The sequence below is a fragment of the Gorilla gorilla genome, chromosome 1, assembly GCF_029281585.2.
Source record: "Gorilla gorilla gorilla isolate KB3781 chromosome 1, NHGRI_mGorGor1-v2.1_pri, whole genome shotgun sequence".
Lineage (NCBI taxonomy): Eukaryota > Metazoa > Chordata > Mammalia > Primates > Hominidae > Gorilla > Gorilla gorilla.
This window is the reverse complement of record NC_073224.2, coordinates 102,312,110-102,338,571: the sequence shown is the minus strand read 5'-3', so window position 1 is coordinate 102,338,571 and position 26,462 is coordinate 102,312,110. Positions and strand designations below refer to the sequence as shown.

Genomic DNA, 26,462 nt, shown 5'->3' with positions numbered 1-26,462 from the left:
GCCAGGCGCAGTGGCTCATTCCTGTAATCCCAGCACTTTGAGATGCTGAGGTGGGAGGATTGCTCGAGGCCATTAAGTTCAAGACCAGCCTGGTGCACATAGCATGACCCTATCTCTAAATAAGAAAAAATAAAAATGAGAAAAGAGGAAGAAGTACATTTCCCTATATCTACAAAAAAGAAAAAAAAATTAACCAGGTGTGGTGGCACCTGCCTGTAGTCCCAGCTACTCCAGAGGCTGAGGCGGGAGGATTGCTTGAGCCCAGAGTTCAAGGTTATAGTGAGCCATAATTGTGCTACTGCGCTCCACCCTGGGTGACAGCAAGACCTTGTCTCAAAAAAGAAAGAAACAAGCAAACAAAACACCATCAGTTCAGCCATGTCCTACTTCATACCCAGTTTTTGATGACAATCCACAACTTGAATAAAGTTAAGTTTTTCAGTACTCTGTGTGTGTGTGTGTGTGTGTGTGTGTGTGTAAGCATTCACACTATAGGTGTATGCATTATTAAATTAAGGGTGTTCTTTCTTCTAACTTCAAATTGCTTAATAAAGCTGCCCAATGTCCTGGAAAAAAATAGCTCACTGCATCATGGGAAGCTGCATTTTGATATGTCAGTATGATTTTTTAAAGAATGAAATGTATCAGGAAGCCAGGTACAGTGGCTCACGCCTGTAATCCCAGCACTTTGGGAGGCCAAGGCAGGTGGATCACTTGAGGTCAGGAGTTCAAGACCAGCCTGGCCAACATGGTGAAACCCCATCTCTACTCAAAATACAAAAATTAGCTGGGCATGGTGGTGAGCGCCTGTAGTCCCAGCTACTCAGGAGGCTGAGGCATGAGAATCGCTTGAACCTGGGAGGTAGAGGTTGCAGTGAGCACTCTGTCTCAACAAGAGCAACTTTATTCTATTTTGGTTTTTAAATTTGTGTGCTGCTCTATAAGAGTTTTTAAATGATGGAGACAGGTACGGCATGGTAAAGTCTGTTACCAGAGATAGATGAAGAGAGAAGTAAAAAGCAGAGGAAGCCAGCACCTGCACGCACCACTCACGCAGGCAGCGTGTTTTCCTGCAGAACATAAATGCACCTCAGCATGTAATGCGGCCAGCTTGTTAGAACCCCATTCCCGGCTTCACCCTCAGGGATTCCAGTTCAATAGGTCTGAGCTGGACCCCCAGAAAGCTATATAAGCTGCCCAGATGGTTCTGATGAAGGTGGTGATCCATCCTGAGAGTGGCTGGACCGTGAGTTCCACAATGAGGTGGATGCTGGGGGTTCCTCATACTTCCGGACCTGGTGGGCTTCAGTGGATTCCTTCTGTGGGTGGGCCTGTGCATCAGAAGGAGGCCAGGTGCCAACCTTCGACCCGGGCAATCACAGTAGCATGAGTGTAAGTTACACAGGTGATGCTGCTGTACAGCCAGCTTTGAAGATCTCTGTGCTGGGGACCGCAGGGCTAGAGGTAAGAGTCACAGCAACATGTTTCAGTGGGTGTTAACTAAAAAACAAAAATCTATGGCAGCAAAGCAGTACACCAACTGGCCTTACTGGTTACCTAGAAGTTCACAGGCCCTTTGTGGTAGAGATATCTACTAAAATTACCTAATAATAATGGCTACTGGCTGGGCGCAGTGGCTCACACCTGCAATTCCAGCATTTTGGGAGGCCAAGGCAGGGGGATGGCTTGAGGCCAGGAGTTCAAGACGAGCCTGGGCAACATAGTGAGACCCATCTCTACAAAATAATTTTTTTTTTTGAGATGGAGTTTTGCTGTTGTTGCCAAGGCTGGAGTGCAATGGCACAATCTCGGCTCACCACAACCTCTGCCTCCCAGGTTCAAGCGATTCTCCTGCCTCAGCCTCCTGAGTAGCTGGGATTACAGGGTGCCACCATGCTCGGCTAATTTTTTGTATTTTTAGTAGAGACGGGGTTTCTCCGTGTTGGTCAGGCTGGTCTCAAACTCCCAACCTTAGGTGATCCGCCCGTCTCAGCCTCCCAAAGTGCTGGGATTACAGGTGTGAGCCACTGCGCCCAGCTCTACAAAATAATTAAAAAAAAACCAATTAACCGAGCATGGTGGTGCATGCCTGTAGTCCCAGCTACTTGGGAGGCTGAAGCAGGAGAATCCCTTTAGCCCAGGAGTTGGAGGCTGCAGTGAGCCGTGATAGTACCACTGTACTCCAGCCCGGGCAACAGGTTGAGACACTGTGTGTCGGGGGCACAGGGGTGGAAGGGGAAGAAAGAAAAAAAAGAATGGCAGCTGGGCGCTGTGGCTCATGCTTGTAATCCCGGCACTTTGGGAGGCTGAAGTGGATGGATTGCTTGAGCCCAGGAGTTCGAGACCAGTCTGGCCAACATGGCAAAACCCTGTCTCTACTAAAAATACAAAAAACTAGCTGGGCATGCTGGCACATGCCTGTAGTCGTAGCTCCTCGGGAGGCTGAGGTGGGAGGATCACCTGAGCCTGGGAGTGTGAGGCTGCAGTGGGCTGTGATCACACCACTGCCCTCCAACCTGGGTGACGAGTGAGACCCTGCCTCAAAAAATAAAAAAATAAAAAAGTAAATAACGGCTACCATTTACTGCCTCTCCACCATGTGCTTTATAAACAGGATATTCTTCCTTAATGTGGCTGCCATGTAAGTATTCTCACCTGTTTACAGATGAGGCAACTGAGGCTTATATTGAAGATGGTGGTCCAAGATGCCCACGCTAGTTAAGAGGCTGAACTAGACTCCAAACCTGGGCCTGCTGGACTGGAAGGCTGGTGCTCTTTGCTTTTGCCATGGGGCTCCGGCCCCCAGCCACTGGTGACCACCTCATGGGCTTCTCTTACCAAGCCCTTTCTCAGGCCAGGTGCCCTCACCCTGTGTGGGGTGGGGCCTGACCCACTCGCCCCGGGAGGAGATGGACCTGGTATCCTCATGTGGTTTGTCACGTTTATCAGTGTGAGCTGGGGCTGGAGGCTGACCCATGGGAGTCTGAGCGCACATACAAAGGCATGGCTTGGGGGCTCCCATAGGTGATCCTAAGGCAGCGGCAGCCAGAGATGGGTCTCAAAGGAGAGGGGCAAAACTAGTTCCTGACATAGTTAACTTTCTCTGATCAGGGACCAAATCAAGCCACTTCCCCTCCATCTATACCTAGCCACACCTCTGCACTGCACGAATGGTTTGGTTTTCTCCTGTTGGTTCCTTGGTATAAACTTTGATGAACTTCCTGAAAATTCTCAAATTGTGCTTTATTTATTTATTTATTATTTTTTAGACAGAGTCTCGTTCTGTTGCCCAGACTGGAGTGCAGTGGTGCCATCTTGGCTCACCACAACTGCCTCCCAGGTTCAAGCGATTCTCCTGCCTCAGCCTCCTAAGTAGCTGAGATTACAGGCACACACCACCATGCCTGGATAATTTTTGTATTTTTAGTAGAGATGGGGTTTTGCTATGTTGGCCAGGCTGGTCTTGAACTCCTGAACTCAAGTGATCTGCCCACCTCGGCCTCCCAAAGTGCTATTACAGGCGTGAGCCACCACGCCCAGCCAAATTGTGCTTTACTGATGGTATGGAAGCCTTATTACATCCACTCCCTCTGAAAGGATGAATGGTCACCACTCTGAGTGGAGCTGCTCTCCGGGTGCAAGAATTCATTCAAGGAATGTTTACTAGGCCACTGTGCTGGGTGTGGGGTACAAGAGGAACCAATGTCCTCCTCCAGGAGTTGGCAGTATGCCTGGTCAGCCACACAATTGACAAGCAAATGCTGTGTCTGGGAGCAAATGACTAATCTGGTCTAGGGAGTGAGGAGGGTCTGGGGAGCGGGAGGCCTGCCGGGGGTACAGGGGAGGGCTGAGGGCAGGGGCCAGGTGGGAGGGAGGCCGCCTTGGATGTCTACTATGTTGAGCACCTCTGCAATGTTCTTTTTTCTTTTTTTGACAGAGTTTCACTCTTTTTGCCCAGGGTGGAGTGCAATGGTGCGATCTTGGCTCACCGAAACCTCCGCCTCCCAGGTTCAAGAGATTCTCCTGCCTCAGCCTCCCGAGTAGCTGGGATTACAGGCATGCGCCACCATGCCTGGCTAATTTTGTATTTTTTAGTAGAGACAGGGTTTCCCCATGTCGGCCAGGCTGGTCCTGAACTCCCGACCTCAGGTGATCCACCCGCCTCGGCCTCCCAAAATGCTGGGATTACAGGTGTGAGCCACCATGCCCAGCCAAACCTCTGCAATGTTCTAAGTGCATTTAGGAAGTCACTGAAGACTGGATTTGCTCTTTTTTCTTGTGTAAAATATTTAATTTTTTTAAATGAGCATTGTTTTTAGAATTAAAGATAGCTTTATTAAACAATTATAACCCCTCTATTTTGGAATAGTCCAATCATATTATACTGCCTATGAAAAATTGTTTATTAAAATGTACAAGAAGTAGGTGGGGATCACAGACAAAACAAAATTGGCTGTAAGACAATAATTGTTGATGCTGGGTGATGGGACAGGGTGGTTCATTGTATTCGTTTCTTTTTTTGAGACAGTGTCTCACTCTGTTGCCCAGGCTGGAGTGTAGTGGCACAATCTCAGCTAACTGCAACCTCCACCTCCCGGTTGGAGGTGGATCACTCCCGACCTCAAGTGATCTGCCTGCATTGGCCTCTCAAAGTGCTGGGATTACAGGCGTGAGCCACTGTGCCCAGCCCATTGTATTAGTTTCTAAAAAAGCTTGAGATTCTCCATTTTAAAACGTGCAAGGGTTTTAGAAAGAATGTTTCACTTGCAAGTACACCATCTGAAGCAGTCCAGGATGGTGCAGTGGCTCATACCTATAATCCTTGTACTTTGGGAGGCTGAGTCAGGATGATTGCTTCAGCCCAGGAGTTCGAGATCAGCCTAAGCAATATAGTGAGACCTTGTCGCCACAAAAATTCAAAACATTAGCCAGGTATGGTGGCGCACACCTGTGGTCCCAGCCACTTGGGAAGTTGAGGTGGGAGAATTGCTTGAGCCCAGAAGGTCAAGGTTGTGGTGAGCCATGATAACGCCATTGCACTCCTGCCTGGGAAACAGAGAAGACCCTGTCTCAAAAATAAAGTAAAATCAGGCCGAGCATGGTGGTTCATGCCTGTAATCCCAGCACTTTGGGAGGTCAAGGCAGGCAGATCACAAGGTCAGGAGTTTGAGATCAGCCTGGCCAACATAGTGAAACCCCGTCTCTACTAAAAATACAAAAATTAGCCAGGTGTGGTGGTGGGCACCTACAATCCCAGCTACTCAGGAGGCTGAGGCTTGGACCCGGGAAGCAGAGGTTGCAGTGAGCCAAGATTGCATCACTACACTCCAGCCTAGGCGACAGAGTGAGACTCTGTCTCAAAAAAAAAGTAAAGCAATCCAAAATAATCCACACCGTCTCAGAAAAAAAAAAAAGTAAAATAAAGCAATCTGAAATAATCCACACCTTTTTTATCTTTTAAGTAAAATATGTTTCTTGCCAACAACATGCTGGTTGATAGCTTGATCAACAAATTGGCTTTTATGTGCTCATCAAGTAATAATTTATCTTTCCCTCAATCCAAATTAGTAAACCTGTTTATTTATGCACATAAATTAGAAGGCAATCATTTAAAAATGTCATGTAGGAAGTATTTTAAATTTGAATCAAGATATTACAGTGATTCATACTACATGATTCACAAAGGGGAAGTAATTCTGGTGCTACCTGTGGATTCTGGAAATGATAACCTCATGCCTCACACTGAATCTCCTCAAGGTATGTTTATCAGAGCTTAAATGACCTTCAGGACTTCACACTACCCAGTTCTACAGGCAGAGCCTCTCCCAAGCAGGGGAAAGGCTGCCTAGGCCCATGGACACAACTTGCCAGACCCAGCAGAGGATTGTCCTGGAGGTGGAGGTGGAGGTGGATACCGAAAACCCAATTCCTATTTCCCTTGCTCTGAGTCCACGTGCCCCTCTATGGGTAGAGAGCACATTGATCACACAGGTGACCTGAATGTCCAGTCTGCTAGATGCATTTCCATTGTAAGATAATAGACTGGCATTTTTGTGTGTGTGGTAAGAAATGCATTAACATAAAATTTACCAGCTTAACCACCTATTTTAATTTTTTTTATAAGAGACGGGGTTTCACCACGTTGCCCGGGCTGGTCTCGAACTCCTTCGCTCAAGTGGTCCGCCTACTTTGGCCTCCCAAAGCCCTGGGATTACAGGCATGAGCCACTACGCTTGGCCTATGTTAACCATTTCTAAGTGTGCAGTTCAGCAGTGTTAACTACATTCATATTGTTGTGCAACCAATCTCCAGGACTTTTCATTATCTCATGCAGAAACTCTGGGCTGGGAATGGTGGGTCATGCCTATAATCTCAGCACTTTGGGATGCCAAGGCTGGTGGATCACATGAGGTCAGGAGTTTGAGACCAGCCTGGCCAACATGGTGAAACCCCGTTTCTACTAACAATACAAAAATTAGCTGGGCGTTGTGGCGCATGTCTGTAGTCCCAGCTACTTGGGAGGCTGAGGCAGGAGAATTGCTTGAACCTGGGAGGTGGAGGTTGCAGTGAGTTGAGATTGCACCACTGCACTCCAGCCTGGGCGACAGAGCAAGACACTGTCTCAAAAAAAAAAAAAAGAAAAGAAAACTCTGCACTCATTAAACAACTCCCCATTTCCTCTTTCCCCAGCCCCTGGCAACTACCATTCTTTCTATGAATTTGACTACTCTGGGTACCTCATGTAAGTGGAATCACACAGTATTTGTCTTTTTGTGACTGACGGGTTTCACTCAGCGTTAATGGTCTGTGTCAGGATTCCCTTCCTTGTTGAGGCTGAATGATACTCCCCTGTATTGCCAGCGTCAGTTATGGGAGTAGCAAGATAATGAAGCACACCCTGCCCAGTGGCTTCCAGAATTTCCTGGTCTACAAGGTCAAGGAGCTGGAATGAAGCGCTGCTGATGTGCAACAAATTATACTGAGCTGAGATTGCTCACAATGTTTCCTCCAGAACCACAAGGCCATTGTGGAGCGAGCAGCCCCGTGGGCCATCAGTCACCACTCCCAAGGCCAGGCTGTGCAGCGAACAAAATGAACAGACAACTCAGTCTATGTTTTGTTTTTAAATGAAATCATAAAAAGTGCAAAAAAAAAAAAAAAAAAAAAACAACAAAAGCCACTCTAGAGTGAGACCTGGGCCGCAATCTGGGCTCTACCACTTACTATGACTGACCCAAGACAAGTTATTTCATCATTCTAAGCACCCGTGTTTTTATCTGAAAAACGAGGTTCCCACCTGGCTGAGTTGTGGCAGATTAAAATGAGACGCTGTATGATGAAAAGCATTTGTTCAGCAGCACACCTGGTGCGGAGAAAGAGTCTATTCTCACTACTTACATCTTGGCCTTTCACAGGGTCAGAATCCAACATTCAACACTCAAACCCTGGGTGCTTGTAAACACGTGTTCAATTTGAATTCTGAAAACCATTACTCTAATTGCTTGGGTGGTGGGTGGCGGGAGCATTTCTTAACGCAAACTTCCTCTTCTCTTAAACACAGACGGGGAAAAACAATAGGCAATTGTTCCACCTGGTGGCAACTTACATAAATGTTTAATGGAAGTTAAAAACTTGAAACCATGTTAAACAGGAATTTTGGAGGGGAAAACTTTTTGATAGCAGACTCAACAGTATGCCCTTCTAGGACCTCACGTGAATTTATTTGTGCATTTCCAAATAGGAGCTTCCAACAGGGCTTCTCCACCGTTGGCTGTGTATCCAAATCACCTGGTACAATTTTTTTTTAAAATAGGTTTTTGAACTTTGCAACAGACTTAGGGCATCCCACAGATCGCATGGGACATTTGTATTAATAACAAACTGATAAAAACAGAAGCAGAGCCCAAATCTTCTATCTAGTGAGGGATGAGAACCAGTGCACTAACTTTCGACTCAGGAAGAGATGGGCCAGGAAATGGCAGTAAAACGTCACTGTATTACTATTTTACTTGGGAAGAAAAACGTAATAGAAGGACTCTAAATGTGAACAGAGGAAATAAAAGATAGAATCTGCTGGTTATGTTCCATCATGGTGTTTCTATATTTCATTAATGGTGACTGCAAATGAAACTCTGCTGTAGCTCTTACCATGGGAAGTATTTTTCTGAAGGAAGATGATTCTCAGAGCTAACTGAATTAAGCAAAACCACTGTAGTTTTCTTGGAATAATGTTTATTTAAAGTTACATTTCAGAGGAAACCATCTTCAGGAGGGCATGAAGCCTATATTGGCTACTGCAAAACAACCAGAAATTTTATAAAATATTTCTGATTTAAATTACTAAGGCACTATAGATAGGCACCTATATCACATACAATCTTCAAATATTTTTAAAAGTTGAAACTATGTATTAGTTGATATCTAAAATATTAAAGCCCCTGACAAACTGAACGGCTAAGAACTTGACAAAATGAGATGCCTGTCTCAATGATTCTGTTGCCAGCATATTAATTAAAATACAATTTGAGATTCTAAATTACACGATCCAGCCTTAGTCCAGGGACCTTGTGATGATAAGTTGTATTAGACTTCAAAACACCCTTTCCGCAGGAAAGGGCATTTTTCAAGATGGCAACTGCTGTGTCATCATTTTCCCTTTTCTGGACTGTATCAGAAATCCTTCAGAAAGCCCTACCCTTAAATGCACAGCTGCTTTTCCCAACTGCAGTTTTCTCTTTTTCCATTAGATGGCAGTAACGCACCATCTTTCTTCACACAGGGTCAGCGTTGGAGGGTAAGTTGAACAGAAGGCCCACTGCACAGCAGGCCAAGTTTCTCTAAGTCCACGTTAGTGGGGTACAAAAATTGGAAATGAGAATACAGAAGAGTGATTCTAACCAGGTCAAAAGGCCAAACTAGTGCTGTTTATGGAAAAATAGGAGACAACTAGTGAACGAGAGATCTGAGAAGGGTTTCAGTGCAATCCTGCTGAGTGTCAAGGGGTGCGGAGAAGGGAAATGAAATCGACATCACTGCACTCCCTAAACCCTGGAAGGAGGGAGAAACATAGGGGCTAACCTTTGACTGAAAAAGGGCATCTGATAGAACAGAAACTAACCCCACTTAACCAGCAACTGAAGAATGCCTCACAGTTATTCTTCTGAATATCAAGATGCATCCAGTAACAACAGCCAATAACAGACTAGTAACAGAGTTACATAATCCAATTAACAAATTAGGACAATTTCCCACCACCTGCCTCAAAAACTCCTGGCTGCCCCTATCAACTACCTGCCCACCTCCCCATCCTGTGGCAGAGGCTAGTACACAAATACCAATTCTGCAAAGTACGGAGACTTCCAACAGCAAAGAATAAAGGCTTTCTAAAATGCTTAAGAAAGTGCTTTGAATAACTTAAAATGACACTTCTGCCCCCAACAGAGAGTAGGTATATCAATATTTACCTTTTTGTATACATATTAACACTTCTCCATTATTTTATTCCTAGCTTAAATACACACAAGGCCAGTGGTTTGCAGGCCATCCTGAGATACAACTATGGTATCAAAGTAAATAGCAAGGTCCTTTACTCTCTCTTCTTATAGGCCTGAAACTAACCAACTGAACTTGTCCAGTCATCGCAAGCAGACTATTTTTTTAAAGAAGGTGTGATCAAGAAGAACACTGACACAGCTCTATGGATGCTAAATTCAAGGCAAATTCACTAAAAGACATTCTTCTCATCAGAGAATATCCTGGGAGATGGAATAACTCAAAGGAATGAGGACTACAGGAAAATACTTGTCTCAAGACAAAATGACAAAAAGCCAGAGCATTCAGAGCTCAGAGAACATGTCACAGAGCTTCAGATCAGCTGGCCATGGAGGTTTAACAAGGAAGCCATTAGGGACACCCTGCTGGGCCTAATTGTTTTTAGAACATATGGAACTTTGTGCCACCACACAGCTGTGAACTCCCTGGCTTTTGTCAGCTTGTGTCACAACCTCAAGAAGAAAATAGTAGCTCACTAACGCCCCCACCTCTGACTTCCCACTAATTTACTATATTTCTTCTTATAACCTCCTGTACAACTGTAAAGCAACTGGACAATATATAAACTCTGCCTCTCCTCTACTTTTAATTCTATAAAGAATATAGTATGACTTGTCACAGAGAAACAGTATAGAAGAAGCACAATACTGGGCATATGACAGAAGCTCAATAAATACTTAATGTATCTGGCCTGTTTTCAAGATGTTATTTCATTATACATTCATCACAGTTGCTGGGTATGGGCCAAAAATCATTTAGTGCACAAAGAAAAATTGTATAAAGCTTTTAGCATTTATTAAAATTAGAATAACTGCTGTATTCCCTTTGTAGAATAAGGTTAAGTAAAAACGTTTCATTTCTAGAATGTTAAACTAAAAAGTTTAACACAATGAATAATTTGTATAAAGATAATAAATATTTGTTGAATGGATGCTGAAAAAACCTTTTAAAATCTTACACTAAAGATATAGTAAATGAACCAATACACACTGAAAACATTCTATCAGTATCTGAAAAAAACATTCCTTTTGGTTTTTTGTTTGTTTGCTTGTTGAGACAGGGTTTCACTCTGTCACTCAGGCTGGAGTGCAGTGGTGCGATCATGGCTCGCTGCAGCCTTGACCTGAGCAGAGGTGATCCACCTACCTCATTCTCCCGAATAGCTGGAACCACAGGCATCCATCACCAGGCCAGGCTTTTTTTTTTTTTTTTTTGAGATGGAGTTTCGCTCTTGTCACCCAGGATGGAGTGCAGTGACATAATCTTGGCTCACTGCAACCTCCACCTCCTGGGCTCAAGTGATTCTTGTGCCTCAGCCTCCCAAGTAGCTGGAACTACAGGTGCCCGCCACCGTGCCCAGCTAATTTTTGTATTTTTACTAGAGACGGGGTTTCACCATGTTGGCCAGGCTGGTCTCAAACTCCTGACCTCAAATGATCTGACTGCCTGGGCCTCCCAAAGTGCTGGGACTACAGGCGTGAGCCACCGCACCTGGCCTAATTTTGTACTTTTTGTATAGAGTTGGGGTTTCGCCATGTTGGCCAGACTGGCGTCAGAACCCCTGACCTCACGTGATCTGCCTGCCTCAGCCTCCCAAATTGTTGGGATTATGTGCATGAGCCACCGCACCCAGCCTACATTCTTTATTAATAAAATCATTGTGTTCCAGTGAGGAAAAGTTCCTCTTAAATTTTTAAAATCAAAGATCACACAACCTTTTGGCTGAGATCTTATCTGAATAAAGAAGCAAAAATTTACTAACCTCTAAATCTTATAGTCAAATGTAACTAGTAACTAGAAAGGTATACTTTCGTAAAAAATTAACCAAATCAACATTTTGTGTGTATTTATAAGCTACAAAGGTTAACTTTTCATTGATGACAGTCAGTACATTTGCATATGGGGCAGTTCTGAGACCCAAATGACCAACCCCAGAATACAGACACATCTGCTGAATTTTAATTCTGGAGCCACTCACCATAGTACTCTTCTCACAGTATGCCATTCCCATGGTTTTTTTCACAGTAAATAAACTGGTGATATAAGTTCATGATAAATCATAAAGATCCTAATACTATGAATCTTAAGTAATGGTATTTAAAAGAAAACCTCTAGGTCTACTTTTCAAACACTTCTGTATAGTACAAGGCAGTCTGCTTGGTACAGAACGAGAGAATCTTTGTGGGCTTTAGAGACCCAGTTCATATAATCAGATCTTAGGGTTGCATTTTAAAAAAATTTACTACAAACACAAAGCAAATCTAATTTTAGAGACAAAAATTAAAAATTATCCCATAGCAACTAAAATGCCCAATGATGATGAAACAAAAGACATCGAAGTTCTATGTAATTAATTCAGTAAAAAAACAGTTGTGGAGCTTTGCAAATTTCCAGAATTTTAAAATTCAGAAATGAAATCTTTGTTGTACCTTTTATTCTATAATTCAGAATTCTAATAATGATGCCAATGCCTAATGATATCGGTGATTCTTAAACCTGGGGTATCTTCCTTCCTATTTATGCTTATCTCACTGATTTGCTAAAAAATGAGAAAATCCACAGAGATTGAGAGAACACACACTTTCTTGGAAAGGCTGACCAACAAAATAATCCTTAGGCCACACTCTGAAGTTGCGGATTTCCATGAACTCCAGAGCTGAATTAGGACTTCTGAGGGAGAAAGACAACTTTCTTGCCCGTCATTCACATTTTCTCCTGCTCATTCACTTCCCCAATAACGAGTCCAATATAACATCCTCTTCCAGTCTGCACCATCATGTGGAAAAGCCACGTGGATTTTTTGTTGGTTTGTTTAGAGACCAGGTATTCCAGGTAACAAGTAGGCACATTTCTAGAGAACTCTGATGCTCCTGAACTCCTGACTTAACTTTCCTGAGGGTCACACCATAAAAAGAACACCCTACCCCAGAGCTGGAGGCAACAGCTAAATCATGATTTCTTATTGTAGAACTACTTAGCAAGGAAACAAGGGACAGGCCACAAACAAAGTGTCGTGGAATCACTTTAAGACCAAAGACTCGGCCGGGTGCAGTGGCTCATGCCTGTAATCCAGGCACTCTGGGAGACTGAGGTGGGCGGATCATTTGAGGTCAGGAGTTTGAGACCAGCCTGACCAACACAGCGAAACCCCATCTCTACTAAAAATACAAAAAAAAAAAATTAGCCGGGAGTGGTGGCGCGAACCTATAGTCCCAGCTACTTGGGAGGCTGAGGGGGAAGAACTGCTTGAACCCAGGAGTCAGATGTTGCAGTGAGCCAAGATTGCACCATTGCACTCCAGCCTGGGCAACACAGCGAGACTTCGTCTCAAACAAAACAAAACAAATCACTCTCTGACTTTTCAAGGAAGACTCCCATTTTCTAGCAGTTGCTAGTCCAGCCTTGTCCTTTGAGATGCTGGTTGTGCGCTGATGATGCCCTTGCAGGTGCCAGAGGCCCAGGGCTTGCAGTGGCTGAATCTTAGTGAAGCTTGCTGTGCACCGGGTAGAGTAAAGTCATGTGTTCTGCCCCTTTGAAAGGCAACTTTTCATTGGAATAATAGTGTACCACTTCAGGGATGCTGTCAAACACAGCGCTTGTCTGATTCAGTGTATATTTGTTGTCTTTGGTCTGAGCCACTATGATGTGGACACATCCTTGACTAGTCCTGGAATGAAAATCAAGGAGGAGACATGAATGAGTGGGCAGAGGATCCCTCCCCACTGAAAACAATTGCAGCCAGATTCACACTAGGTTGATAGGTTCTCATCCATCCCGTAATGGGTCTACACACACAGAAATGCATTCCACACTCTAGTGGTACTCTCAGAAATTTCACAGTCTAAATGCATGTAATCCTTGAGTGGTTTATCCTTATCACATATGAGTCATCAGGTACTGGAACAAAGAAAACAATTAAAAAGAATGCCAAGTCCCTTCTAGCTCTCAAATTGCAAAACCAGTGCTTACGCCCAAGCACGAGGCTACTAAGGTGAGGTAGAAACTCATCCTCGGCTGGGCACGGTGGCTCATGCCTGTAATCCCAGCACTGTGGGAGGCCGAAGTGGGCGGATCACTTGAGGTCAGGAGTTCAAGACCAGCCTGGCCAACATGGTAAAACCCCATCTCTACTAAAAAATACAAAAAAATTAGCCGGGCATGGTGGCAGGCACCTGTAATCCCAGCTACTTGGGAGGCTGAGGCAGGAGAATCACTTGAACCCAGGAGGCGAAGGTTGTAGTGAGCCGAGATTATGCCACTGAACTCTAGCCTAGGCAACAGAGACTCCATCTCAAAAAAAAAAAAAAAAGAAAAAGAAAAGAAACCCCAAAAAAACTCATCCTCCTCACCACAGCTAAAAGGACGTAAGGGTTCTTCTTCTTTTTTTCCAAAAAGAACACATAAATAATAATAATAAAAACCATTTCCTCCCCTCGCATCTGGAAAGACCATTCCTGGTTGTATAAAATGAAAGCTGGCACCAAAAGCTCAAAGATTTAATCCACAAGCACCAATTTCAGGAACACAGTCGAGCTATTCCTGGTATTGTATATCTGGTGGCCTATCCCATTTTCTGAGCCATATTGCTCAACTCCCCCGCCCGACTCTGTTCTCCTCCAGCCTGATTGTTTCAGCTGCAGGGGCTCAGCTTCCTCAGGAAGGAAATGCTGTTAGGGCTCTTGACAATGATCCTCCAATACAGGGCCACTGAACTCACGGAGCAGTGAGAATTTCCATGATACACACTCCACCAGGCCTACCAGGCAAAAGTGAATTTTCTGTGTACAATCAGACGGAGGGAGCAACAGGCAAGTCAGCATTTCCTTCTTTACCAGAAGAAACTGGTGTCAAAATGGCAGTTGGCATTTCGACAATCAGGGGGATCTTGATTTATTAAAGTCCCCAATACTACGGAATAAAAGAAGAATGACTGTACTACCCTGTTAGAAATAATTCTTTTCATCAGGAATTATTTCTCTACTGAGAGGGCCTAATCCAGATTAGGTAATGTAAGGTAGAAATTGACTAATGCACAAAGATAATGCAATAAGACCTTCATTATCATAATAGATAATGGAGGCATTTACCCAATACCAATTTTGCATTCTCATCCAAGTGTCTCATGTTCCATTGTCCAAACAAATGCCTCTTATTTTCTGCAATGCACACCCCTGTGAACCACCTTCACAGTATGTTTTTTTTGACTAGAAGACTGTTACACAGTGTTCCTTCCCCTTGGAGATGAGGAAAGCCATGGGGCTTACTTACTTTAGGGCAATGGAGTACCTGCTGTTCCCTGACTCACTATTTCGAACCAGGTAACCAGCTTCTTTGCAGGGCTGTAGTCGACTCTCAGCCTCAGCACGGCTGATGGCACCATGATACCAGCTGAAAAATGGGGGTGGAAGAGGGGAAAGCACCATGAGTGTCAAAATACAAATCCAGACTGGGCATTGTTCCATAAAGTGTTGTTTGAAATGAACTTCTGGCAGAGACGCAACAGCCTGAACTAGATCCTGCTTCACATTCAGAACAGACAAAATGCAGATCTGGGTGATCCCAGATCACAAAGCCTATCAATCATACAAGAGTGAGTTAATGGTGCTAGTGTCATTTGAACAGTTTTCACTCTCTACAGAAGAATAAGACTTACAATGAGCTTGTTGAGATGCAGTGCACTTTCCATTTTGCACAATGCACTGGGCTTTGAAGATGGGTTTTCATTAAAAGCCCCATCCAGGCAAGTATTCATTAACAAAAATAATCATGTGAAATGGGCCAATGTGCCCCCTGATACAAAGCTGTAAGGTCCCAGCTGTTGTCTGTTACAAGGATCTGAGGAGGAGACTCACGGCTGCTTCTCCAGGGGCAGGCCCGGGTCCACTTTCTCTCCCTCACTGTGGTCCGAGAGGGCTGGCTTCAGGATCTTCTGGGTCCAGCTCTTCTGCCGGTGGTGCTGCCTCACTGTCTCCTCCCTGACGGAAGGTCGCTCAGCTCCTTCAAACTGGACTGGAAGGAAGACTCCATTTAACATCACAGGCCACTGGGGTGATCCATGTAAACTTCAAAGGGAAAAAACCTCCTTGCCTGCCTTGGCTCAGGAAAGAAGCATTTTCCCGCTTTAACATTAACTATAATATACTGCAGAATACCCTGGCTAGCTGAGCTCCTGCTGTCTTTGATATCTGATCACACTGCTAGCATCCCACAGACAATTTTTCTGTAAAATATTCATCAGTATAAAACAGTTTTAGATTATGAGAGGAAACCACTTTAATATATTTCAACATGGACTTTTAAAAAACTTGTCGTTTTGTGGCCGGGCACAGTGGCTCATGCCTGTAATCCCACCACTTTGGGAGGCCAAGGCAGGCAGATCACAAGGTCAAGAGATCAAGACCATCCTGGCTAACCTGGTGAAACCCCGTCTCTACTAAAAATACAAAAAGTAGCTGGGCGTCGTGGCTCGTGCTTGTAGTCCCAGCTACTTGGGAGGCTGAGGCAGGAGAATGACTTGAACCCGGGAGGCAGAGGCTGCAGTGAGCCAAGATTGCACCACTGCACTCCACCCTGGCGACAGGGCAAGACTCCGTCTCAAAAAAAAAAAAAAAAAAAAAGCCAAACTACTTGTAGTTCTGCTATTTTTAGGATAAAAGATTAAACATAGTTACAGGTAATGAATCCTTGCAAGAATGTGTATCATCCTATAAAACCAAACCAATAGTTTTTAGTATGAAATAATAAAACAAAAAGAAAAGACAACTCAGAAACAGAAAGACTACCAAATAATACGAGATGCCATGACACCTAGGCTGGAGAGAAGGAGATGAAACGGCAGCACCTGGCACAGGACTCAGCAGGTACCCGAGATGACAACTCAAATCAAACGAAACTGACTCCAGGCTGGGTATGTAGCTCTTGCCTGTAATCCCAGCACTTTGGGAGGCTGAGGTGAGAGGATCACTTGAGCTCAGGAGTTTAAGACCCACCTGGGCAGCACAGTGAGACCCCATCTCTAAAAAATTAAAGAATAATCCGGGAGTGGTGGTGCACGCCTGTAGTCCCAGCTCTTCGGGGGGCTGAGGTGAGAGGACTGCCTGAGCTCAGGAGGCTGAGGATGCAGTGAGCCATGATCACACCAACGCACTCCAGCCTGGGTGACAGAGTGAGACCCTGTCTCAAAAAACAAAAAAAAAAAAAGAAAAAAACTGACTCAAATGCTTGCCATCAAATATATTACCTTCTCCTTTCACCCTTTACATTGGTTATACTTTTTTTTTTCTTTTTGAGACGGAGTCTCGCTCTGTCACCCAGGTTGCAGTTCAGTGGGGAGATCTTGGCTCACTGCAACCTCCGCCTCCTGGGTTCAAGCAATTCTCCTGTCTTAGCTTCTCGAGCTGTAGCTGGGACTACAGGTGCGTGCCACAACACCCAGGTATTTTTTGTATTTTTAGTAAAGACGGCGTTTCACCCTGTTGGCCAGGATGGTCTCCAGCTCTTGACCTCATGATCTGCCCGCCTCGGCCTCCCAAAGTGCTAGGATTACAGGCATGAGCCACCACACCCGGCATGGTTATACTTTTGTATAATTATTATTATTATTTTTGAGCCAGAGTCTTGCTCTGTCGCCCAGGCTGGAGTGCAGTGGCATGATCTCGGCTCACTGCAGCCTCCACCTCCCAGGTTCAAGCTATTCTTCTGCCTCAGCCTCTTGAGTAGCTGGGACTACAGGTGTACGCCACCACGTCCAGCTAATTTTTGTATTTTTAGTAGAGACAGGGTTTTACCATGTTGGCCAGGCCGGTCTTGAACTCCTGACCTCAAGTGATCCACCTGCCTCGGCTTCCAAAGTGCAGGGATTACAGGTGTGAGCCACTGTGCCCGGCTTGGTTATACTTTTATTTATTTATGTATTTAGTTACTTATTATTTTTTGAGACAGAGTCTCACTCTGTCACCCAGGCTGAAATGCAGTGGCACGATCTCGACTCACTGCAACCTCCGCCTCTTGGGTTCAAGCGATTCTTCTGTCTCAGGCTGCCCAGTAGCTGGGATTACACGCGCCCAGCATCAGACCCAGCTCATTTTTGTACTTTTAGTAGAGATGGAGTTTTGCCATGTTGACCAGGCTGGTCTTGAACTCCTGGGGTCAAGTGATCCGCCTGCCTTGCCCTCCTAAAGTGACTTGGATTACAGGCGCAAGCCACCGTGCCCAGCCAGGTGGTCATTCTTTCAATGGTCATTTCAGGCATTTCCAAAACAGTTGCACATTGAGAAGAGAAAGGAATATAAAGGTACCCACAAGGAAAAAAACAAATGTGGGGCTGATGCGGTGGCCAGAAAACTGAAGTCACACTGGGGCGGGCCTGGCCTGGCGCCCTCACCTGACAGAGCCCGCACGATCTGCTCCTTCTTCCACTCCCATGGCTGCTCGTACTCTGCCGCGGGCCGCTCGTCGTTCTCGGGCAGCCGGCTGTCTGGGGGCCGCGCCTTCCCCTCTGCCCTGGGCCCCCCTTCTGCAGGCTCGTAGGGAGTGTCGTATAGCTGTGGCGGCTTCCCCAGGAGGTCCTTGGAACTCCGTCTTTTGGCCAAGGTCTCTGACTTCAGGCCACCGTCTGCGGGTTCACAGGGACTGTCAAGCAGCTGGAGAGCCTTCACCAGGGGATCTTTGGAACCCCGTCGTCTAATTTCTGAAAAACACATACCATTTCTGAAAAACACACACCATACACAATGTCTTGAAAGCAAAGATGCCATAAAAGCCTGGTCATTAACCCAATTGCCTCAGCACCTCTGTCTGTCTGGGTGAAGGTGGCAGATAACTCCAAGATTGCTCCCTGATAGGTTGATTACTTCTCAGCTGTTACAAAAGCAAAATGAAGGTGCCTACAACTTCTTCCCTCCAGTTGCCTGAGTCAGATAATGGGATCCACATTTAAGGTGGGAGATTACATCTGAAGACAAGCACACCTCCAGGGTGCCACTTGCAGTTTGTAAGTAGTGGCCTCAGGGTAACCTGCTTCATTTCCAGGTTCTGGTGTCTGCTCTGAGTATAGCTCATCTTCAAAGTTTTTACATCTTGTCAGGAAGCCCAGATAAAAGAATTGTAATAAAATCGACTGCAAGTCAAAAATGCATTTAATACATGTAACTTACTCAGTATCATGGTTTAGCCTAGCCCACCTTAAATGAACACATTAGCCCACAGCTGGACACGATCATCTGACACAAAGCCCATTTTGTAATAAAGTTTTGAACATCTCATGTGATCTACTGAATGCTGAAAGTAAAAACCAGAATGGTTGTATGTGACTTGAAGTACAATTTCTACTGAATGCATATCACTTTTGCACCACTGTAAAGGTTGAAAATTATAGTCAAACCACAGTAAGTCAGGGACTGTCTGGATATTCAAAGCATTGCTGCATATACACTAAGGGAAAGCATTTATGTGCATTAGTCAGAGTTCTTGACTCCTATGCAGTTTCAATAAACTGGGGGAAGACAGACACATTCACGAATAATATGTATTGGGCTAATAACTCCAGGATAAATCAAAGTAAAAGAAGTGTTATAGGGAAAACCAGTAATAACAACTCAGCAGCTAACATTTATCGATGGCTTACCATGTGTGAAGCACTATTCTAAGTGTCTAGTAACTTTCACAATCACTCTAAGATTATAGGATATCATTATTTCCCCATTATTACAGAAGAGAAAACTGAAGCACAAAGAGTTTAAGGAAATTGTCTAAACCAGTAAGTGCCAAAGCCTGGATTCAGAAGCAGGAAGTTGGGCTCTAGAAGCTATACTCTTAGCCACTACACTTGGATTGACTCCAAGTGGAAGAGAGATGGAAGATGAGTTGACTTTGATAGAGAAGGTCATTTCCAGTAGAGGAAGCTGCATGAGTGAAGATACGGAGGTGGGAACGATAGAGGGCTTGTTCCATAATGGGGAGCTGAGAGATGAGTCTAAAGGCCAGAAGGCCACAAAGGAGAGAGGCAATGGGTAATGGGAGAAGCAGCTGGAAGCATAGGCAAGCCAGGTGCCAAGGTGTAGACATTTTAAAAGTAAGGACACAAAGTTTAGATGGTTGTGTATGTAAAACAAAACCATTACAAGGTTTTTTTTTTTTTTCAGTGGGAAATAACAATTATATTTGTGTTTCACTGGAAGGTAACTCTAACCATGGTGTACAGGATAGAGTAAATCAAAAAGGTATAGTCTGAAATGGGGCACAAAAATAGATGGAAAAAACCATATGCAAACCAACCAACCACTAGCTACCTAACCAGCCAACCAGCCACAGTGAGAAGGAACTAGCAGTACAGGGTGGTGAGCAGCCTGGGGTCAAGGAGCCTTGCCAGAGTTAGAGATGGCTGGAGTCTGGACAACCAGAGCTGGTGATATAGAGTCTATATTATAGACCAACAGAAACGTCATTTTGTGGCTCTTCTAAATGCCCATCAGGAAGCCTTCAAACCATCCTCTACCTGGTCATAGCCAAGGAGGAACTTTCTATATGCAGATACCTCATCTCTTAACACCTCATAAGCTCCCGACTGTTTACTTAAGAAGTGAAGAACACTGAGAACGGCATGGGAGGCTTACATGAGTAGGTCACTGTCTTTCTCCCCAATTTCTCAACACTATCCTGCCCCATCTCCCCATAATCCAATTCTTTGCTCTGACCAAGTGGAATTTCTGCAGTTCCCTGCATACTACACAGTCTTGAGCCCACCGGTGTCCTGGCGATCTTGCAATCCTTTACAATCTAACTCAGCATCTTCTCCTCTCCGGAGAAGGCTTTCCTGCCCACCTTCTTCTCTGATACCCCACAGAGTTAAACAGGTGCCACGGCTGGACCAACGCACTCTCACCCTGCTCTTCTCCCACTGCATCCATTTATATGTTGATGTGTCTGTATTTTCAATTTGGTGGAGTCTGCCAGGGCAGAGACCACCATATCTTGTTTATTACTGTAGGACATATCATTGTGCTAAATAATGACTGGATGGATGGATGGGAGGAGAGAGGGAGGGGAGGGAACTCAAGAATGTCTCCAAGCAGGTGACAGTGTGGATCTGGAGGAATATGTCAAGGGGTTAACAAACGGATCGTTGTGAATACTGTGAGAATGAAAGCAATCACAAGAGAAAAGGATGGCAGGTTGAAAACGAGAGAGGATCAAAGGCAGAATCTGGGACTCCTTCAGTTATGGGTGGCTGGAAGGAGGTGCCAGCAAAGAAGGCTGAGGGGTCAGGTGAGGACGAAGAGGCTCAGGAGACCACAGGGCCGCAGACACAAAGGGTGGAAAGACTTTCTATCTGTAACTTCAAAACAGGTGTGGGGATGGTCCGTGGAGAAATGCCACTGACTCATTAAGACCTCTATAACAAAAACAGGGCAACAAATGAGGGAAACGTTATTAAAATCAGGACACCAAATTCAAAAGTGCAAAACTTAGGTATAGGCTGAGGTTATAGTTCTCTGCTGACTAGGGGCTGTCAGCAGCTGTCTCAAATTCTGTGCAGGGACAGCTCATTGAAATCACCCGCGGGCTTTAACACACACTGCTTTAACCACCAGAGGTTCAGATTGGATTAGTCTGGGGTGCAGTGTGGGAGTCAAGAGTGTAAAAATCCCCCAGGTGATTCTAAAGAGCAGCTAAACCTGAGAACCACTTCCACACCTCCTGGGTGCCCACAGTCCCCATCTTGGTTCCTCGTGCTCCGGAGCCTGTCATTGCTAGTCCCATCCTGAGGAGAAAGGTACTGCCTGTGTCTACCACTTCCACATCAGAATGTAAGAGTCGGAAGAACTGTCCCTGGCCCCCACCCCCAGGCCAGGCCAGGTATCTGGGGTTGTCTGAGGTCAGAGCTGCATCTCCTGAGTCCCTGGACTCTCAATCCTACAGCTTTTCTTCTTCATTGCTTACTCCAAACAGAGCTATGGAAAACAAGAAACAAAAACATACTCTGTTCTTGGTTCAATTAAGACAAGGCTGTAATTTTTTTAAAAGGAACTTTTCTAAAGAACTAAGAAAAGGGAAGCAGAAAACACAAAGGAGTTCAAAGGATGAATATAGAATACAATTTTTAGGTTTCTAATCATAGTTTACACTCAGTTGAGACCATCTGGCACAGGCTGGGGAAACCCTTTCCCAAGGTCCTCACTGCAATTCTGCCCCAGCTAAACTAAAAGGAAAAAGAGGTGATTCTAACATTAAGACAGAAGGAGCCCTGCTCACAAGGACATTTCAATACATTTGGATTAAAATGTACAGGGTGGATGGGCAGTGTTCCTACCGGGCCTTCCAGCTCACCTCCCCTAAAATAAAATAAAATGATGTATAGTGATTAGAATCTTGAGTTCTTATTACACATGCGTTTGAGTTTTTACTTTTGCAATGAGGTCCTTCTATTTAGACAGTCTCCCCACACTTAGAGTTCTGGGAGATACACAAAGCATGGAGTTGAGAATGCTTTCTTGCAGGGTCCTGGGATTAGGCAAAATCTGCAAACTGCTATCATCTTTTGAAACAATGTTTAATTAGGGGAAGAAAGGGCTTGAGCACAGGCCTCCCCTCCCCACACCACCCCCCTCTTCAAGGGGAGTAACCTTCCAGTCCATTCCAACACCTGGCTGCCCCCAAACCTGAGGCGCCATAGAAACAGAAACAATCGTGGGGCTGCAAGCCGACCCTTCCTGCAGGGAGAATAGCCCCTGACGTGCAGAGCTGGCTCCAAGAGGAAACGAGCCTGAGAAGGAGGAAATGGCAAGAGGAAGCTACACCCTGGCTGCCGATAGAGGCCATTTACCACAGCAGACAACAGAATGCAGGGGACGGGCAGCAGATAAACACTCATTTGCAGCCTGGGGCTGAAGCTCAGCACTGACCTGCACCTACTAAAAACATGCAGTTGGTTGGTGTGAAACATTATAGGGGCCAAAAATTTTCCCTTCTCAATCCCCAACTCACTGCAGGTAATTATGTCATTCACATGAAAACACAAAAACAAGAAAGTCTTAGCAGAAGACTAAGATTTTCTTTTACTAAATTAATTGTAGTTAGCAATAAGTATTGCCCTATATGGTCCAGAATGCTCTTTGGAAATATAATTGTCTCTGGAGTGTCTAACTCACGGCTGTATTGACTAGGTATACACCTGCTAGGTGTATTATGCCCAGAATCTCACTGATGCCTCAGTAAGGCAGTGACAGATGTGTTACCCCATTTTCACAGGTGAATACACGGAAGCCACAGTCATGCAGCAGTTATGGTGAGGCGAATTATTACCAACTCCAGAGTCCATGCTTTATGCTCAAATGATTTCACGTAAAATGTTAATTCCAATTTCCAAATAATGTGCCTTTTCCCCTAATCCATTTTAACCCATTTCATGTTTCCAAAACATTAAACTTGGAGCCTCTTAAGACTCTATTTTCCTCCTGGAATCAGAAACAGGGCTGTCCGGCAATTTTTTACTCACATCTTTGATCACTGCTCAAGCTTTTAAAATTACTTTAATATTTTCTTATTGAATAAATCTAAACATCTGAACAAAAGCAGGTACAATTCAGAAACCCTGAAATTTAGCGAGGAGAATAAAGACAAATTAAATCAAAACCAGTCTTCATTTGCACTTTTTTCCATAAGAGGTTTTTTCTGTTTAAATCACAGGCAAAGACAGACATAACAGTTTTTTTTTTTTTTTTTTTTTTAGAGATGGGGTCTCACTATATTGGCAAGGTTGGCCTTGAACTTCTGGCCTCAACTGATCCTCCCACCTTGGCCTCCCAGAGTGCTAGGATTACAGGCATGAGCCACCGGGCCCGGCAGATGGAGTTCATAGTTTTTTTTTTTTTTTAATGGAGACTCGAACAGTGAGGTTCTCTTTTAGATTTGACTATTTAAACAAACCAACAAAATCATTTGGAAGTAAAAATACAATTTTAAAAATAATCTTTGACTGGAGCTCAAAAGCTAAAACCACAGCTTGCTGAATGACATGGTATTTTCAGTTGTGTAATTTGAACAAATTATTTAATCTTTCTGAACCTAGGTTTCCTCAACTGTATAAAGAAACCCGCTTGCACGGTGGCTCACTTTGTGGCTGGCAATCCCAGCACTTTGGGAGGCCAAGGCAGGAGGATCACTTGAGGCCAGGAGTTCGAGACCAGTCTGACCAACATGGTGAAACCCCGTCTCTACTAAAAATACGAAAATTAGCCAGGTGTGGTGGCAGGTGCCTGTAATCCCAGTTACTTGGGAGGCTGAGGCAGGAGAATCACTTGAACCTGGGAGGTAGAGATTGCAGTGAGCTGAGATTGCACCACTGCACTCCAGCCTGGGCGACACAGCGAGACTCCGTCTCAAAAAAACAAACAAACAAAACACTTTACAGGGTTGCTGCAAGATTTAGTGAGGTAATTTGGCCAGGCTGGTACCTAGTAAGCTCTCAATTTACAGCTGTATGACATCAACTGCAGAAAGAATCCTCATGCTAGCTAGCCAATGGGAACTTTTAAAGACCTGTCCGATGCTAACATTTCAAAGCGGTGGCTAAAACTCCTAATGCTAGATTATGTAGAATATTTCTGCCAAATATTTAGCTAAATATCTTAGCTAGAATATTTAGTTAAAATGTTCCTGTGAATTTAGCAGAAAAACAACAGAGGTTTATATTAATATTGCCTTGTATTCAGTCATATCTTTTTATGAACAATCCTTTGGATAAATCTCAGTGATAATTTACTCATAAACTCATAAATTCTTAACTTCTAAAAGTTAAGAGCAAAGTTTTGGGGGGACCCAGGCTTCCTGGGTCCCATAGCGATTTGGCCACAGGAAAGCCATGGGCTTTCTCTCAGTTTCCTCTGCCCCTGAGGTAGATGCTGGCTCCTATTCTCAACTTCATGGCACTTATCATGCTTTTCAATGACTTATCTTCTTTGCTGGTGTTAGGTCTGTTTCCCCCTTAGGCTGTGAGGTCCAAGGGCAGAAATCATGTGGGTCTTGTTTCCTGTATGCTCAGAGCTCAGGACAGGGCCTAGTACATAATAAAACCCCCAAGAAATATTTGTTGGGTATTCTAAAACAACATATGGGCAGTATTCTACACGCCCAAGATATTGTTAAAACCAGGCCTGTAATTCCCATTTCACCGGTAGAAAAAAGGCAATGCAAAGAATGGCAACACAGATTTAACGACTCCACAGTTCAACTGTGTTCATTAAAATCCTTTCCATCTTCAGAAATGCTGAAACAAGTAAAAAAAACTCTCATTTCTCAAGAAAGATGGGAAATTTCCGAACTTGGACTTGACAATCAGGTACACAAGGAGCAAACTGAATAAAAAAGTAAAAGGTTTAAAAAACAAAAAACAAAAGCCCAGCAGCAAATCTTTTATTTCTAGCTTCCGATAAACTCACTTCCTGTTATTCTGTCCAGCTTGTAACCTACGGGTAGAATAAGAGGTAGAGTCTCTACACTGATTGAGAAGGTGCTTTGTGATATATATTCTAAATGAAGAAACTTTAAAATCCACGAATACAACTTTTTTAAAGTTAAGACCAAAGTATACTTAGATCACTAGAAAGTTAGTAATTTGGATTTTTAATAAATTTGAATTTATTTGCCAACTGAATATATTAATTTTGTATTCCTAAATGAATTTATTTTCAGAAATTGTTTAAAACAGAGCATGGAACTTAATACACACTCAAATATTAAATGCTAGCGATTATTATTACATTTATTCCATGTTGGACAATTCTGACTTCTGAAGACAACATTCTTGGTTGAGTGGAAAGGTGCCTCACTTACGGGTGAAGTTTACAGTGGTTTTGCATACGGCATTTCAAGTGTGTCCTGAACGCCATGTGGTGTCAGGGGCAGACCACTCAATGTAGAGTGGGAGATCCGGGTGCTAATTCCTGCTCTGTCTCTTAAAATGTCTTCTTAACACAGGCAAGCCCCAATCCCTTTGATCTTGTTTTTTGTCACCCTGTCACAAGGGGGACAGCATTGTAGTCCCCTAGCTTATAGAGCTCTTGTGGGAATTACATGAAAAAAAAAAAAAACAAAAAAAACCCCCAAAATTATATTCATTTTTATAAAAGCACAGCATATTTCCTCTTATCAGTGCAGCTCTCCAAATAAACAGATGTACGGTATAAACTACCTACTTTAGTTAAAGAGAAAGATAAGAATAAAAACCCAAGGACAAAGAAAGGTGAATCACAATTAAGCATAAAACTTTTTTTTTTTAAGAAAATCCTTTTCCTCAATTTTATGTAAAAGTAAATTCTTTTCCCTATTCCTTTCAAGGCTCTGATGTTTTTTAAAACTCTGACAGTTCATTTTCACTTCCTTTCATTCACAGATTTCATTAGGGGTCACAGTCCAGTGACCTTCAGGGTCACAGCCTGGCCAGGGTACACCCTCCCCACACGGAGGGCCTTATCTCTGTAAGCAGAGAAGCAGGAAGCGGAGCCAGGCTTTCCTGTTCCAGCTCGTTTTCATTCTGAAGACTGTCTTGGCCCTTCCAGTGTGCTGCTGCTACTCTCTGCTCAACTCTTCTGAGACTATAATTACAGAACCTGAGCTTGACAGCTCTTCAATCTGTTCTAAACAGAAGAGACAAAGTCTTTCATGTGGGACCAGTTACTCTTCCCAGGCATGAAACCCACAAGAGTCAAATAAGGCTCCCTTGAGTCAGCATTCAGCAATTACATTTCTCATTATGGATGGAAGACTGTTTAAGGAAAACTAGGTGAAGACATAAAGTTCACAAATAAATCTATATTATTTTTATTTAAGTATCATTTACATCAACTTAAGAGAATTACGACTAAAAGGGAAAAGTTTGACACTAAGAATGACAAAGTGACTGCTTAGCTCAC

General features: G+C 44.0%; 2 protein-coding genes across 3 annotated transcripts in view; one reads left to right on the top strand and one right to left on the bottom strand.

Annotated features, from left to right (window-relative positions):
* IL6R (interleukin 6 receptor) overlaps window positions 1–10,242 on the top strand; it is a 75,765-nt gene extending 65,523 nt beyond the window's left edge. The window contains exon 10 of the mRNA XM_063694672.1: window positions 9,606–10,242. Within this exon, the coding sequence (XP_063550742.1) occupies window positions 9,606–9,672 (67 nt within the window). The 3' untranslated portion in view covers window positions 9,673–10,242. The remainder of the gene's footprint in view (window positions 1–9,605) is intronic.
* Window positions 1–26,462, bottom strand: part of SHE (Src homology 2 domain containing E) — a 32,637-nt gene that overhangs the window by 1,597 nt on the left and 4,578 nt on the right. Inside the window, exons 3-6 of one of the 2 annotated variants that reach the window (XM_004026817.5) lie at window positions 17,936–18,241; window positions 15,405–15,561; window positions 14,821–14,940; window positions 8,211–13,219 (exon numbers count right to left, since the gene is read on the bottom strand). In XM_004026817.5, the coding sequence (XP_004026866.1) occupies window positions 13,033–13,219; window positions 14,821–14,940; window positions 15,405–15,561; window positions 17,936–18,241 (770 nt within the window). In that variant the 3' untranslated portion in view covers window positions 8,211–13,032. Of the gene's footprint in view, window positions 1–8,210; window positions 13,220–14,820; window positions 14,941–15,404; window positions 15,562–17,935; window positions 18,242–26,462 lie in introns of those variants that run through there. The other variant, XM_055360587.2, reaches the window with a different exon arrangement.